Genomic DNA, 17,565 nt, shown 5'->3' on the forward strand with positions numbered 1-17,565 from the left:
TCCACATCCTAATCTTTTCTCCCTCAAGGTGTCAAACCAATTAAGATAAAAAGATAAAAACCAACAAAATAACCGCCAGTAAATTAATATAATAGTCAATTGTTGTTGTTTCTTAACTTTAACTAACTCAATCACTCTCTTATTCTCAAATGTAAAAACTTGTGTAGTCTTGACACAACCAATCGACTATTTCTTCTAAATTTAGCTTTGAAATGTTGTTATTTAATAATTTTGCTTCATCCAATTCCAGAAAGCAAGTTCTTTCCATCTCTCAAATTTTGTTTCATCAGGGCTAGGCATTAATGCAGTGTGGACCAGTTTCTGCCCACAAAAAAATTGCTTGCCTTTCTTTTCTTCTTATTTTCACAAAATTGCTTTTGTTTTGCGGTGCAAATCAGATAGACTACAGTCTAGCAAATTCTTTTGTGCACCTACATTAGCCAATTTTAACACATAACACTGACAGCACACAGACAACACAAAAACAACAGAGACTCAGCTCACAAACAATACCAACAAACAACGCTGCGCCAACGTCATCCTCTGTTTTGACGTTTTGGTTATACTCCTTTTCTCATCAGTGCCTATTATCCTTCATGCAAATATTGTCACATCTTTCTTAAGCATCACCCTGCTTCAAATATTCAAACATTCTCTGAGAAACTCGCACTTTCCCTGCGTCGCCCGCAGCCATAGCACCCCTCGTGCGAGGGGGGGCGCAGCATCAATGTTGATTGGTCACAGGCTGGCCATTTCCTGCAACAACCATGATGCCGGCCCACCGCCCACACGAGCATAGCAAAGGCCCACGCGCACAGCCCCGCCCCGCGACAACGCGCGAGCGCAGGCACGCTTATCAGTCTCACCCTCTCAAAGGGCAGGCCAGCTTTGCTGTTGCGCCCTTTGTCATGTTCACATTCGACATCTTTCAATGTCTTCTACACAACATTTGTTGTCTCATTTGTCCACACCCTCAGCTACGGCCCTCAAGCGAGGCCGCGCTGATGTCGTTTCATCATCTTCCTGCCTATGCAACAACAAGCTCTCTTTGGATTTTTCTTCACTTCCCTTATTCTTCAATTTTTCTTTCATAGAACACACATCTCACTCACACACACACTCATATACACACCCACTCATGAGGATCCTCTGCGCGCACACGCACACGCACACACACCAACACAAAAGGATGACGCACAACATACGTATAAGACCACATAGATCCCACTAAGAACACCTTTTTGCTCGTCTTACTTGTCAGATTTATTCTTTATTTTACTTCTAGAAGCTATTTGTAATTATTTTCCATTTATTTAGCCAATTTTAACTTCAGTGTTTCTTTATCTTACTTTATCCCTTTAACACAAATATCTCCTGTATATTTAAGCTAATTTCTCTTTAGACTTAGACTTAGACTTAGACTTAGACTTAGACAGAACTTTATTGTCATTTTGTCAACACTAGGTGTGTACAAAACGAAATTTCGTTGCATACGGCTTTCAGCAATGTAGAGGTATTTCGGCTGGTTGAAAAAAAAGTGACATTCTATATAAAAATATGAGATAAGATAATTATAAAGTACAAAGTGCAGCAGTGATAAAGTATGTGAACAGTGCAGGAGACAAAAACAGTATTTACAAGTGTGCAGAGGAATGCTACGTTTGAATGTTCAGCAGTCTGACGACAGCAGGGAAAAAACTATTGCAGAACCTGGCGGACCTGCAGCGGATGCTGCGAAACCTCTTCCCAGAGGGCAGCAGGGAGAACAGTCCATGGTGGGGGTGTGATGGGTCACTGATAATATTTCGGGCTCGGGACACGCAGCGCTGGGATGACAAGTCCTGAATGGAGGGAAGAGGAGCCCCGATGATCCTCTCTGCTGTACTCACCACTCTCCTCAGGTTCTTCCAATCGGAGGCGCTGCAACCTCCACACCACACCGAGAGACAGCTTGTCAGAATGCTCTCTATGGTGCTTCGGTAGAACGTCCTCATGATGGGTGGGGGCAGGTGGGCTCTCCTCATCCTCCGCAGGAAGTACAAGCGCTTCTGTGCCCTCTTGACCAGTGTTGTGGTGTTCACAGACCAGGTGAGGTCGTCTGTGATGTGGACTCCCAGGAATTTAGTGCTGCTGACCACCTCCACAGCTGAGCTGTTGATGATCAGTGGAGCGTGGTGAGGCTGGTTCTTCCTGAAGTCGACGATGATCTCCTTCGTCTTCTCCACATTCAGGATCAGGCTATTTTCTCTGCACCAGCCCACCAACTGCTCCACCTCCTCTCTGTAGTCCAGGTCGTTGTTGTCCCTGATGAGGCCCACCACCGTTGTGTCGTCTGCAAACTTCACGATGTGATTGGTGGTGAACCTGGGGGCGCAGTCGTGTGTCATCAGGGTGAACAGCAGGGGGCTCAGGACGCAGCCCTGAGGGGAGCCTGTGCTGAGGGTGATGACATCGGAGGTGTTCTGTCCGACCCGGACTGACTGAGGTCTGTTGGTGAGGAAGTCTAGCAGCCTTTAATTTTGGCAGCCAGGTTCCCACTTCATTACATGGAAACCTGATTTGATTTGGTTTTGGCCTAATCATAACTGTCTTTGTTAATTTGTGCAGTCACGTGCCATGTGACCGTTTTCTCCGCAATTCCAGCATTCTATTGGAGGTTGCACAACTCCTCTCCCTCGGCCTCTAAAGCCTCCTCTGTTAGACATTGCTCGCCCTCTCTGGCCTTTCTGTCCTCTGCCTGCATTTTGGTAAAAAGTGTCACTATCCTGGTCTACCAGAAAAGTGTCTTTTGTAGCTTTCATTCGTTTTCGTTTTTGTTTGTCTATTACTACTTTTTCCGCATGGAGGGCATGATTTATGTCTATGATCTTTAGTTTTGAATTTGTAGCATGTGATTTCTCTTCCCGCTCTTGTACTTCTTCTAGTTCTCCCTCAAATTTATATTTTTTAACCCATTTATCGAAATCTTTTTTTAAGTCGGTCGGGATCCTGCCCTTCAATTATTTTCCAATCTTTGCATTTTAGTTCATGTCGGGGTAGGGACTTTCGCTTACTATCTAAATTTCCCATGGTTTATTTTTCTAAATTTTGGAGTTGGTAGTTTGAATGGCACCTACAGTGTCCTAAAACCAACTTTATTCACAGGACAGTGGTTAAATATTCGATGTGTGGTAAGTCTCCTTTCACCTCCCCGAAGGGAGCGGAGAGTTTTTGCCTCTGCACCCACACAAAGCCACTGTTTACAATCCTGTGTGTTTATATAGAGGAGCGCTCAAATGAGATCACTCTCAGTCAAACCGTACACAAGCATACCACGCGCGTTTTTTAATAACAGAGGAGTCCGCACTCCCGCTGCGGAATTTAACTAACGTAAAAAGTTAGGGGGCTCCACACCGCCCCTGCGGAATTTAACTGTTTCTAATTGCACTTGATAGGGTCTAGAATTCTCAAGGTCTTTAAGTGACTTCTTGTCACTGCTCGTTTTAAGTGACCTCTTGTCACAGCTCATTCATTTAGGTGACCTCTTGTCACTGCTCATTCATTCCTTTTTAGTAGAATTAATATTCCTACTCACGGTCTGCTGATTCTCCTCCTCGGAAGATCTCGTCAAACCTCCCGGTGTCCAGCCGGACTGATCGAGACAGTCCCGTCAAAGGGCTTTTGTTTACCTCGGCCGAGGATTTTCGCCTGCGTCGAAGAGTCCGCTGGAACCGCCAGGTGTGTCGAGACCCCGGAACGAGCCCCCAATTTCTGTTAGGTTTTTTCGCTGACCGAACAAATTTCAAGAGAAGAGCAACAGCAAACAAACCACAAGTGAGACAGAATATTAAGTCTTTTCTCGCGAGGAGTGCAGTACAGATAGCTTCACAACAATCTCACTACACTAAATATCTGTATGCACTCCCGCTCTTTTTATTGGGATTTGCCCTACCCACAAATCGTGAGACAAAAGCCCCTAAAAGAGGAGGGGGAACGCATGTGGGCTTTGCCTCGTAAGGAAGAAATCACTAGGTGTTTACATACTGATAAGAACATGTGGGAAGAGGAATTTGAGTGGCCTGGATAGAGAAGAAAACCTTTGACCTCTAGTCAAAACATAGCAAGGGATGCTTTACGACATTGTGTAGAATGGGACAAGCTAGGTTATTTATTACTGGATACATACATTCCGACATAATCCTACGATTAAGATAGTTTGGAAAACCCTGACAATGATGGTCACTTGTAGGTTCATCTGAGGTGCAAGACAGCAATGAGGCATGTTGTTTAACAAAGTGGTCTTTGTTAGAAAGGAACTGTCTCGGTAGATGTCTTCTTTTTGCTGAGTTGTCAGCTGGTCCTGTCTGACCCAGCTGTAACCTCTCTCCTGACCCAGCCGTAACTTTTCTCTTCTGTGGTACATCATAAAAACAGCAAGGCCAAACAGCAAGCATATATTGCAGTAATACTGCGGTAAAGCATTGATTAGAGAACGCATGATAACATATATATATACATTTTTCTAACAGTTTTATAAGCATTTTTAGTTTTATTGCTTAAATCGCATTTTCTCGACGAGCTGAGCACGTTTTCTGGATGGTGCCTCTCCCGTCACTCTGGTTAGGTTGGCAAAGTAAAAAGCGCTCTTGGGTGCTTCAGAGTGCCGAGTTTATCACTGCACATGAAGAAATGACCACCTGCAACGTTTGGTTTATGTTTTATGAGCATTTGTAATTGTATTGCTTAGAGCGCATTTTCTCGACGAGCTGAGCACGTTTTCTAGTAAAAAGCGCTCTTGGGTGCTTCAGAGTGCCGAGTTTATCACTGCGCATGAAGAAATGACCACCTGCAACGTTTGGTTTATGTTTTATAAGCATTTTTAATTTTATTGCTTAAATCGCATTTTCTCGTCGAGCTGAGCACGTTTTCTGGATGGTGGCTCTCCCGTCACTCTGGTTAGGTTGGCATAGTAAAAAGCGCTCTTGGGGGCTTGAGAGTGCCGAGTTTATCACTGCGCATGAAGAAATGACCACCTGCAACGTTTGGTTTATGTTTTATAAGCATTTTTAGTTTTATTGCTTAAATCGCATTTTCTCGACGAGCTGAGCACGTTTTCTGGATGGTGCCTCTCCCGTCACTCTGGTTAGGTTGGCAAAGTAAAAAGTGCTCTTGGGTGCTTCAGAGTGCCGAGTTTATCACTGCGCATGAAGAAATGACCACCTGCAACATTTGGTTTATGTTTTATAAGCATTTTTAATTGTATTGCTTAGAGCGCATGTTCTCGACGAGCTGAGCACGTTTTCTAGTAAAAAGCGCTCTTGGGTGCTTCAGCGTGCCGAGTTTATCACTGCGCATGCAGAAATGACCACCTGCAACGTTTGGTTTATGTTTTATAAGCATTTTTAATTTTATTGCTTAAATCGCATTTTCTCGACGAGCTGAGCACGTTTTCTGGATGGTGGCTCTCCCATCACTCTGGTTAGGTTGGCAAAGTAAAAAGTGCTCTTGGGTGCTTCAGAGTGCCGAGTTTATCACTGCGAATGAAGAAATGACCACCTGCAACGTTTGGTTTATGTTTTATAAGCATTTTTAATTGTATTGCTTAGAGCGCATGTTCTCGACGAGCTGAGCACGTTTTCTTGTAAAAAGCGCTCTTGGGTGCTTCAGAGTGCCGAGTTTATCACTGCGCATGCAGAAATGACCACCTGCAACGTTTGGTTTATGTTTTATAAGCATTTTTTGTTTTATTGCTTAAATCGCATTTTCTCGACGAGCTGAGCACGTTTTCTGGATGGTGCCTCTCCCGTCACTCTGGTTAGGTTGGCATAGTAAAAAGCGCTCTTGGGGGCTTCAGAGTGCCGAGTTTATCACTGCGCATGAAGAAATGACCACCTGCAACGTTTGGTTTATGTTTTATAAGCATTTTTAATTTTATTGCTTAAATCGCATTTTCTCGACGAGCTGAGCACGTTTTCTGGATGGTGGCTCTCCCGTCACTCTGGTTAGGTTGGCATAGTAAAAAGCGCTCTTGGGGGCTTGAGAGTGCCGAGTTTATCACTGCGCATGAAGAAATGACCACCTGCAACGTTTGGTTTATGTTTTATAAGCATTTTTAGTTTTATTGCTTAAATCGCATTTTCTCGACGAGCTGAGCACGTTTTCTGGATGGTGCCTCTCCCGTCACTCTGGTTAGGTTGGCAAAGTAAAAAGTGCTCTTGGGTGCTTCAGAGTGCCGAGTTTATCACTGCGCATGAAGAAATGACCACCTGCAACGTTTGGTTTATGTTTTATCAGCATTTTTAATTGTATTGCTTAGAGCGCATTTTCTCGACGAGCTGAGCACGTTTTCTAGTAAAAAGCGCTCTTGGGTGCTTCAGAGTGCCGAGTTTATCACTGCGCATGAAGAAATGACAACCTGCAACGTTTGGTTTATGTTTTATAAGCATTTTTAATTTTATTGCTTAAATCGCATTTTCTCGACGAGCTGAGCACGTTTTCTGGATGGTGGCTCTCCCGTCACTCTGGTTAGGTTGGCATAGTAAAAAGCGCTCTTGGGGGCTTCAGACTGCCGAGTTTATCACTGCGCATGAAGAAATGACCACCTGCAACGTTTGGTTTATGTTTTATAAGCATTTTTAGTTTTATTGCTTAAATCGCATTTTCTCGACGAGCTGAGCACGTTTTCTGGATGGTGCCTCTCCCGTCACTCTGGTTAGGTTGGCAAAGTAATAAGTGCTCTTGGGTGCTTCAGAGTGCCGAGTTTATCACTGCGCATGAAGAAATGACCACCTGCAACGTTTGGTTTATGTTTTATATGCATTTTTAATTGTATTGCTTAGAGCGCATTTTCTCGACGAGCAGAGCACGTTTTCTAGTAAAAAGCGCTCTTGGGCGCTTCAGAGTGCCGAGTTTATCACTGCGCATGAATAAATGACCACCTGCAACGTTTAGTTTATGTTTTATAAGCATTTTTAATTTTATTGCTTAAATCGCATTTTCTCGACGAGCTGAGCACGTTTTCTGGATGGTGGCTCTCCCGTCACTCTGGTTAGGTTGGCATAGTAAAAAACGCTCTTGGGGGCTTGAGAGTGCCGAGTTTATCAATGCGCATGAAGAAATGACCACATGCAACGTTTGGTTTATGTTTTATAAGCATTTTTAGTTTTATTGCTTAAATCGCATTTTCTCGACGAGCTGAGCACGTTTTCTGGATGGTGCCTCTCCCGTCACTCTGGTTAGGTTGGCAAAGTAATAAGTGCTCTTGGGTGCTTCAGAGTGCCGAGTTTATCACTGCGCATGAAGAAATGACCACCTGCAACGTTTGGTTTATGTTTTATAAGCATTTTTAATTGTATTGCTTAGAGCCCATTTTCTCGACGAGCTGAGCACGTTTTCTAGTAAAAAGCGCTCTTGGGTGCTTCAGAGTGCCGGGTTTATCACTGCGCATGAAGAAATGACCACCTGCAACGTTTGCTTTATGTTTTATAAGCATTTTTAGTTTTATTGCTTTAATCGCATTTTCTCGATGAGCTGAGCACGTTTTCTGGATGGTGCCTCTCCCGTCACTCTGGTTAGGTTGGCAAAGTAAAAAGTGCTCTTGGGTGCTTCAGAGTGCCGAGTTTATCACTGCGCATGAAGAAATGACCACCTGCAACGTTTGGTTTATGTTTTATAAGCATTTTTAATTGTATTGCTTAGAGCGAATTTTCTCGACGAGCTGAGCACGTTTTCTAGGAAAAGCGCTCTTGGGTGCTTCAGAGTGCCGAGTTTATCACTGCGCATGAAGAAATGACCAGCTGCAACGTTTGGTTTATGTTTTATAAGCATTTTTAATTGTATTGCTTAGAGCGCATTTTCTCGACGAGCTGAGCACGTTTTCTAGTAAAAAGCGCTCTTGGGTGCTTCGGAGTGCCGAGTTTATCACTGCGCATGAAGAAATGACCACCTGCAACGTTTAGTTTAAGTTTTATAAGCATTTTTAATTTTATTGTTTAAATCGCATTTTCTCGAAGAGCTGAGCACGTTTTCTGCATGGTGGCTCTCCCGTCACTCTGGTTAGGTTGGCATAGTAAAAAGCGCTCTTGGGGGCTTGAGAGTGCCGAGTTTATCACTGCGCATGAAGAAATGACCACCTGCAACGTTTGGTTTATGTTTTATAAGCATTTTTAGTTTTATTGCTTAAATCGCATTTTCTCGACGAGCTGAGCACGTTTTCTGGATGGTGCCTCTCCCGTCGCTCTGGTTAGGTTGGCATAGTAAAAAGTGCTCTTGGGTGCTTCAGAGTGCCGAGTTTATCACTGCGCATGAAGAAATGACCACCTGCAACGTTTGGTTTATGTTTTATAAGCATTTTTAATTGTATTGCTTAGAGCGCATTTTCTCGACGAGCTGAGCACGTTTTCTAGTAAAAAGCGCTCTTGGGTGCTTCAGAGTGCCGAGTTTATCACTGCGCATGAAGAAATGACCACCTGCAACGTTTGGTTTATGTTTTATAAGCATTTTTAATTTTATTGCTTAAATCACATTTTCTCGACGAGCTGAGCACGCTTTCTGGATGGTGGCTCTCCCGTCACTCTGGTTAGGTTGGCATAGTAAAAAGCGCTCTTGGGGGCTTGAGAGTGCCGGGTTTATCACTGCGCATGAAGAAATGACCACCTGCAACGTTTGGTTTATGTTTTATAAGCATTTTTAATTGTATTGCTTAGATCGCATTTATAATCATATCAATCTTTTTTTCTTGATTGTCTTCTTCGAGCTGAGCACGTTTTCTAGTAAAAAGCGCTCTTGGGTGCTTCAGAGTGCCGAGTTTATCACTGCGCATGAACAAATGACCACCTGCAACGTTTGGTTTATGCACCCCCAATTTCAGTATATCCGTCTACAGTGTAGTTATCTATCTTGATCTCACCCCCGTTCAATGCATGCATAATGTGAATATTTTGGCTATGCATGATCTATTGCAGGTATTGAATAGCGTCATGCAAAAAAGCTTTGTACTGACGCATATAGTTGTCTGAAGGTGTAATGGCTAGCGTGGGGCGTGAGTTGATTGGTCTCAATAGTCGCACGTGACTCTGATGCGATTGGTTCCGCTGGCTCTGATGCGGTTGGCTCTGCCGGCTCTGGTATTTTAAAATGTCGTCCAGAGACATCTACTAGAGTCTGTGTTTTGAAATCAGCTTGTGTCGGCGGCTCGTTTTTTCTAATGGCTGCGGCTACGAGATCTGTTACATAAATGAAATAAATCACAAACTAATAGCATTTATATTAGCTACCATAGATGAACGGCTGACTCACCGTAGTCTGATTGTGTTAGATAAACTCCACTGAAGTTGTCGTCAAAGGGTGCATGAACATCGGCAAAAACGATGATATCTACATGACATTACATAAACATTACATCATGTTTTACAAATAACCCTAGTGTATTATAATAAACCTAATGTATTATTATTATTATTATTATACTGATAAAATAGTAACATTACCTACCTTTAACCATCTCAAAACAATATTTGGCGCACTCCGACTCAGCTGATCAGAGCTCATGCGCTGGCTTGTCTTCTCAAAATGATCGATGGCCATCCGTCCCAAACTAACTTCAAACTTGGCGGAGAGAAGGCCACGCCTATGGGGTCATGTGACGCGAAAACACTCTGCTATAGCTAATGATTGTGACGGCGCTTTAATGACTCGACTCTCGGAGACGACTACGACCCCGCAAACTCAAACTATTGAACGGACCCCACTAACTATTGAATGTCAAATTTGGTGCACCAACATCTGGCTGCTATAATACATGCCCCATACATGTTCCCATCCAAGATGGCGCCAGCAAGCCAAAATGGCGCCAGCCAGACAAGATGGCCCCCTCAGCTGGCGCCGCCTCGGCTGGCGCCATACACATTCGCATATACATTAGCATAACAATACCCCATCCAAGATGGCGTCAGCCAAGATGGCGCCGTCTAGACTGGCACCAAATCCATTACCATAAACATTTGCATAACAATAGACATTAAAGCGTTATGCATTCTATATTTCACAAAGACTTAGGTTACAGTTACCGTCGATTGGAGAGTGAGTGGCAGCGACGCTTCTTTCTATACTTGCACGGTCGCGATGCGGTTTTGTGATGCATGTTTCTTGGCGCCTTCAGATTCCAACTGCGGCACTGGCGAGTTCCTGTACAGGGACTCTTGCTATCACTTTGAGGGGATGAAACAAAATTGGGAGGCAGCCGAGAGGTTCTCCGAAGAATGGAACAGTCACCTGGCTAGCGTCCTCTCAAGGGACGAGGGCCAATTCTTGGCTAGTGAGCGCCAAGACAAACTGCCAATGCCCGGAATCGTTCCACAGCATTTCACAACGTTTGACAAGTTTGGATGCTTCTCTTATGCTAAAGCGCTTCTTCTGATTTCCTCAAGCTCACGCACCATATTCAGGAGGATCGCAATCTTGGGTGGGACTCAGGAAGAACATGGACAACTTTGAGTGGAGCGATGCAGCACCTACAGTAAGTGAAGCGTTTAGAGCGGTCTCCAAAAGTCGTCATTTGCCCACAATGAAGCTGTCATATTGGAAGGACAAAGTTCCAAGTGAGGACAAAAGTCAAATTTTAGCCCAAAATTTTTTTAATGAGGAAAAGAAATCAGACTCTGACAAGGATGGTCATCCTGCATTAACAAGGAAAAAGTTGCAGAATTATGAGAATAATATTGTTATTTAGAATTTTAAAATACTAATATATGATAAAAGTGCAGAATCTCACTTGTCAAAGTTGTAAATTTATTAGAATAAAATGACTGGAAAAGTAACTGGAAAGAAGTTAATTAATAAGCCAAACGTGCTGAAGTCACACCTGGCGTGTCTTACGCAGAGCTACATCGCATGGGTCCCAAACGGGCCGACAGGACGTGGTGACTGCTCGGAGCTGTCCCCGACTGGACAACTTGAGGACTGGCCCTGTGCTAAGTCAGCCATTCATCTGCAAAAAAGGTCCGAAAATGACGACCACTCACTTTACACTTTAGTGTGCTCTTTCGTAATGATGCCTTTCGTGTCCTTCCAGCCAAGGTCCAAGAGTCTCTTATTCCTCCGCCGCCAGGTGGGCGTCCCACCCGCCAGTCGACATGTGGTCTCTTGTCGCCGGTTTGCCCTCAAGTGACTCGACTCTCACTTGCAGGCTGGAGTGCAAAGTGCGGCTGGTCCTCAAGTGACTCGACTCTCACTTGCAGGCTGGAGTGCAAAGTGCGGCTGGTGGCTGGAAAACCCCGCCGATGACTTCTGCTACCTGAGCCCACGCAGCCCCACCAAGACTTGGGAGGAAGCGCGAGACGACTGCCTCCACCGCGGAGGCGACCTGCTCAGCATCACCGACTCACACGAACAGGCATTCATACAAAATAGGCTGTCCGTCGGTCTGGTCGCCATCAAGGCTGTTGAATTCCCCCAACATGGGCGGAGCTCCAGACGTCTCCTGCATTTGGTCACTTGGACAATCGTTAACATTCAGGCATAGGGGAAACGTAATTTCGATTTCTTTGTGTGTCTTGGCATGAAGGAATTGACAATAAAGCTTACTCTGACTCTGACTCTCTCTGATTCCGTTGGAAATCATTTGCCTGAAACACATACAGACATATCCAGGGCCAGTCTTTGCTATGGGCAATATGGGCGACCACCCAGGGCGCAATCCACGTGGGGGCGCACAAGCGCTCTCAAGAAAAGAAAAAAAATATTGCCAGTTTTCTAGCTCAGTCAGTTCCATCTCAAATCTGTTCAGTGAGCACTGGGGCGCCCTTATTGTCGCGTGATGTCAATTTGCTGCTGAGAGTCGTGTCATGTCAGGGTTCTTTTGTTCGTTTTTCGTGAGTGCGTGCGTGTATGCGTGTGTGCGTGTCAGAAGAGCAGCCCTCTCTTCTCGCCCCACCTCTCCCTTCCCGCCTCTCTGTCCCCGCCTCTCTCTCGCCTGCTCCGAGCAAGCAAGAGGGCGGCGGACGGCGATGGACAGCAGAGGCCGGAGAGGAAAAGCAAAGGGAGGGGGGTGAGGGATTCCAAGGCCACAGAACTGCTTCCAAATTAATTGTATTTCATTCATAAAAATAATACCTATCCACATGTAATCAATTGGGTTATGTGGAAAATTTAACCACAAAAAAATAAAACATAAAAACGGACTACGTTATGGCCACAGTACCTGATGCACACATACGTGACGTGCTCAATGTTACTTAATTTTTTTTTGGGGGGGGGGGCACGATGAATGGTTCGCCCAGGGTGCAAAAGTAGCCAGGACCGCCTCTGCACGTATCGATAAACTGAAGTTGCAGGCGCACCTGTAAGATGTGGCATACTTTTGATGGACATTTACCTTTGATCCAAAGGTCTGTAAACATTTCTACCAAGCGTTCCCTCTCTCTGGTTGGGCGTCAAAACCAACATCACTTAAGATGGCAGCGAGTGGACTGACGGATCCCCGTTCAGTTACGTCCTCATGAACGCAGGTGGGTCCAAAACCCAATTTATGTTAATCTGCAATGTTGCGGAAGACCGGAGGAGCCGTGCTGAGCATCTTGTCATCTCCTTTCAGATGACCACGGTGACCTTTCCGGGGCATCTTGTCTTTCCCTCTTCACAAGCAACGGCCGCTGGAAGTTTGACCATTGTCAGAAGAAGAGACGCAACATCTGCAAGAAAAGAGGTGAGACGTGACCGGCGGATTCTCACAACGTGCTGACTTGCATCTTCAGCTTTTGTCTTGCAGGAAACACGCCAAAACTCCCGCAGCCTCATGACGGTGAGGTTCCTTGAACTGTGACTGCTAACGGTGCAAGACAAAACTTAAATGATGATGTTTTGACAGGCTTTAAGGAGATCCTTGTCTGCAACAGCTGTTCTGCTGACCTCGTATGTGAGGGTGAGAGTCAGAAGCAAGCTCAGTGGCCTAGTGGTAGAGTGTCCGCCCTGAGACTGGAAGGTTGTGGGTTCAAACCCCAGCCGGGACATACCAAAGACTATAAAAATGGGACCCATTGCCTCCCTGCTTGGCACTCAGCATCAAGGGTTGGAATTGGGGGTGTTAAATCATCAAATGATTCCTGAGCGCAGCACCGCTACTGCTCACTGCTCCCCTCTCCCCCAGGCAATGGATCAAAATCACACAGGGATGGGTTAAATGCAGAGGACAAATTTCACCACACCCAGATGTGTGTGTGATGATCATTGGGACTTTAACTTTAACCGCATCAGCATCCAGTCTGCCTTTTATGGAAGACGGAGTGACGACGTTTGCCCGGCGGACAGCGACTCAAACGACGACGAGCTGAGAATCCACCATTTTGATGGTGCCAATTGATGGTGCATTATCCGCCTAGCTCTGAAGGCTCATTCAGCGTGTTTCACTTGGTTTCCTCCTGAAAGTCTCCAAAAGAACTTTGGCACGGTAGCGGAGAGTGGGGTAAGTAGTGCCAATTTTTACTCAAAGTGCCCTTAAAGCAAGGGGATAACAGTAATGCTTCCAACTAAGATATCTACATATAGTTAAGGATGTTGTGCATCCCTGGGAACAATTACTTTGGATCTTAAACAAACTGTTTGAGAAATACAGCTTTAGAAAACAAAAGTGGTTTTGTGGCACAACTTGCCCCAGGTATGGGGCAAGGCCTATAACAAGGCCTATACAGTCACATGGACACCTAATTGAGTCTTGGAAATATGAACTTCTGCTCCTTTCTGGCTGTACCACCAAGTTTTGTGGTGTGGTGTGAACACATAGGCTACTCAGCGTGTCAAAACCAAATGATGAATAAGTTACCTGTTCATCACTTTAGAGAGGCTATCAAAGAACTCCCCCACATTGTGCTTATTAAAGGCAGTAGCTCTTCCAAGAGAGGTTGCTTCAGGAATACGGCATGCCAAATGGTATTGTGCTTTAAAGGCACTGAACCAATTAGGTCCTAGAGAAGGTTAAAGGTTTATCAGCACATTGCAGTTTACATTCAGATTTAGGCTTAGTTGAAACTATCCACTCCAAATAACTATCACATAACCTATACTTCAGCTAACCTGTTTTTATGTCTCTGGTCCAACTGGCAGGCATGTCAATGTGATTCCTTTGTGCAAATTCAAAACCCAGTTCATGGCATTTCATGGAATCTATGCCATGAAACATTGCTGCTGGGGTTTTAATATGGTCAACAAGCTCTTTCTCCATGCTCTCATTAAAGACAGATTTGGCAGCTGCTGTTCTTTCATATCCTGGCTTTGTTACTGCGCCTACTTTTTTTCTTATCCATATATCGTTTTATGGTCATCCTGCAGATATTAATCTCCTTTCCAACCTGACGTATGGTCTTTCCCTCTTGCACCTCTTTCACTGCTCTTTCCAACTCCGGAGTTGGAACCCTGTCTGTCTTGCGTTTGTAGTTGCGTGGCATGATGGTCTGAAATTTAGTATATCACATAGATTTAGTGATCAAATGTAAGAATACAATGTACAATAACAATAAAATACCATAAAGTAATATATAGAAAAAAAATAGAACAAGTTGGGGTAAGTGGCACAACTTACCCCAGGCTCTTTGGCACAAATTACCCGAGACCCACCATTTTGAAAAAAATGCATCCCCTGCTGTTTTGACCAAGCATCATGGACTCATGCTGTAGCTAACTAAAGCGTGTGTGAACTGTTTTCAAAGTTGTTTATAATTGTTCAAACACAGCAATCAAAAAACCTTAATCATAGAAATTTTACTTTTGAGGGCAAAAAATGTTTTTTGAACTTAAATGTGCTTACCTCTCAAGCCATGTGTCTACCTTCTCTGCAGGATGAGTGAAATGGATGCCCCTTCAAAAATAGGTGGTCACATGACAAACTTCTTCTATGGTTTTCTGGAAAACGGGTGGCACGACTTGCCCCTTGGCACAAATTACCCCACTCTCCCCTACGGAATTATATGAAAATGAACCAATGCTTACAAATCATTTAGATGACAGAATGGGTCTGTATGCAGAAACCTTCATCGGACAGAAACTGCTGAACTCATTCAGGTGCATCAATGCTCATCAGGCCCACTCAGACTCACTCGTGTGTTGTAACTTGCAGAGTACTGCACAGTGGAAGGCATCCTCCCTCACTACAGGAAAATGTGCAACAGCCACCAAAAATGCCACATTGAGCTTTTGGAGGACGAGTCCTGCCCTGCTGTCTCCAAATATCTAGAGATGGTCTATAGCTGTGAACAGAAAGGTGGGCTTTACGTCTCGTGATCTTGGGCTCTGCAATCCAAAAAACAATGCAAGGAGTCCCACAAGGGGACAGATGGCCAGATTTGTATTTTATTTGGCCTTTAAGCATCCGTTCCAAATTGAAGTAACGTTTGGCTCTCCTCAGTATGTCTTGGCAGTTTGGGCATCACAGACTCGTTCTTCAAAGCCTCCTCCTCAATGACAGACACCACGCCTGAAAAAGCCCGCCTCAACGGAGAGTCCTGCTAGAGGCCGTCAAAAAATCGTATGTACGTAGATAATTGACAGCTTGGCACTTTGGTCTCCTCAGCGTTGTAACGTTTACCTCCTCCAGCCGTCGGCAGCTGGATCCAGGTGAACCTCGATTACAAGAGAAAGGTGACGGGGATTGTGACCCAGGGGTGTGATGACACTAATACTCGCTCCTGGAACATCCAACTTGAGATGAAGCTGAGCGTTGATCGGAGGAAGTGGACAAAACACCCGGACGGGAAAGTGAGCGCAGGGACAATCAAGTAGACCTCAATCTCATTCTCCAAACTTGTCACTACAAAAAAAGAAATATTCTATTTCTAGTTTATTGGTGGTGGGACTCATCTGCTTGAGACGCCCGCGTTTGCCCAGTACGTTCGCATCTTTCCGTTTCCGCATCGTCCAGAATTTGGCCTCCGCTTAGATGCGCACCTGACGGTGAGCAACACAATCCACCACTTCGGTTGCCGAAACAATAACCCCAAAACATGCGATGATCTCGCCTTATGTCCAACAGATGCGATGATGACCTGTGCCAAAAAGTTCAACAGCCTTTACTTGTCCGATTCAATGACGTGAGTCCCAATTGACACAATGTTTCATGATGATGACAGCCTGTCATCAATTTCACATGTCTGTCTTCTGGAGGTTCTACTGTCCACCGGGGTGTGCCAAAGACGAACAATTTGTCTTGGGAACAATGATCTACTCTGCGGTACGTGATTGCCTGACCCACCAGTCGAGTTCTTGTCTGTGACAGCAACTTTGTGTAAATACAGGACTCGCACATCTGCGCGGACGCTAGTCACGCTGGCGTCATTCAGAACAACATTGGAGGAGATTGTATTGTGATGAGATTTCCCAAACAGAGAGTCTCCAGAGGCGCCATTGGAGGAGATTGTATTGTGATGAGAGCTCCCAAACAGAGTCTCCACCGGCTCCACCGGGAACGGGATCACCTCCAGACAGTGAGTGGCCAACTTTCACAGAAAATTACCATCAAGAGCCACCAGCTAATTATAGCTTTACTATCTGCAGTTTGGACGAGTTTTTTTTTTTTTTTTTTTTTTAAATTAGACCGTGTTGTCATGTCCTTGGAAAAGTCCCAGACTCAACAGGGTTTTTCTTCATTCTGGTTAAAGAAAGCTTCTCTAGATTGTACGATTACAAATTGTAAAACTGTAAAAATGACTATTTCACCGGATGGGTGATCCCGTATTTTCCATAATATTCTACAGTATTTTACTCCATTTATGATTTAAAAAATATCATGTACACTACCGTTCAAAAGTTTGGGGTCACAAAATTGTTTGGGTGACCCCAAACTTTTGAGCGGTAGTGTATATATTTATTTAGATAATTATTTATAGATTATATAGACTTAGAGACTTAGACTTAGACTTAGACAGAACTTTATTGTCATTTTGTCAACACTAGGTGTGTACAAAACGAAATTTCGTTGCATACGGCTTTCAACAATGTAGTGGTATTTCGGCTGGTTAAAAAGTGACATTCTATATAAAAATATGAAATAAGATAATTATAAAGTACAAAGTGCAGCAGTGATAAAGTATGTAAACAGTGCAGGAGACAAAAGCAGTATTTACAAGTGTGCAGAGGAATGCTACGTTTGAATGTTCAACAGTCTGACGACAGCAGGGAAAAAACTATTGCAGAACCTGGTGGACCTGCAGCGGATGCTGCGAAACCTCTTCCCAGAGGGCAGCAGGGAGAACAGTCCATGGTGGGGGTGTGATGGGTCACTGATAATATTACGGGCTCGGGACACGCAGCGCTGGGATGACAAGTCCTGAATGGAGGGAAGAGGAGCCCCGATGATCCTCTCTGCTGTCCTCACCACTCTCCTCAGGTTCTTCCAATCGGAGGCGCTGCAACCTCCACACCACACCGAGAGACAGCTTGTCAGAATGCTCTCTATGGTGCTTCAGTAGAACGTCCTCATGATGGGTGGGGGCAGGTGGGCTCTCCTCATCCTCCGCAGGAAGTACAAGCGCTTCTGTGCCCTCTTGACCAGTGTTGTGGTGTTCACAGTCCAGGTGAGGTCGTCTGTGATGTGGACTCCCA

At 44.7% G+C, this 17,565-nt stretch overlaps 1 protein-coding gene and 1 long non-coding RNA gene across 2 annotated transcripts; one reads left to right on the forward strand and one right to left on the reverse strand.

Annotated features, from left to right (window-relative positions):
* Window positions 1-14,041: 14,041 nt before the first annotated feature.
* zgc:113274 (uncharacterized protein LOC552925 homolog) lies at window positions 14,042-14,558 on the reverse strand. Its single transcript, XM_037266287.1, is given in 2 exon segments — window positions 14,042-14,239; window positions 14,241-14,558. Coding segments are annotated over 2 exon segments (375 nt in total). The 5' UTR covers window positions 14,418-14,558.
* A 532-nt stretch (window positions 14,559-15,090) lies between these two features.
* LOC119131365 lies at window positions 15,091-15,845 on the forward strand. The gene is made up of 4 exons (XR_005099645.1): window positions 15,091-15,229; window positions 15,374-15,493; window positions 15,563-15,723; window positions 15,805-15,845. It is a non-coding gene; the product is annotated as an uncharacterized LOC119131365 (long non-coding RNA).
* The last annotated feature ends 1,720 nt before the right edge of the window (window positions 15,846-17,565 follow it).

The sequence above is a fragment of the Syngnathus acus genome, chromosome 12 (assembly GCF_901709675.1).
Source record: "Syngnathus acus chromosome 12, fSynAcu1.2, whole genome shotgun sequence".
In the NCBI taxonomy this organism is placed as follows: domain Eukaryota; kingdom Metazoa; phylum Chordata; class Actinopteri; order Syngnathiformes; family Syngnathidae; genus Syngnathus; species Syngnathus acus.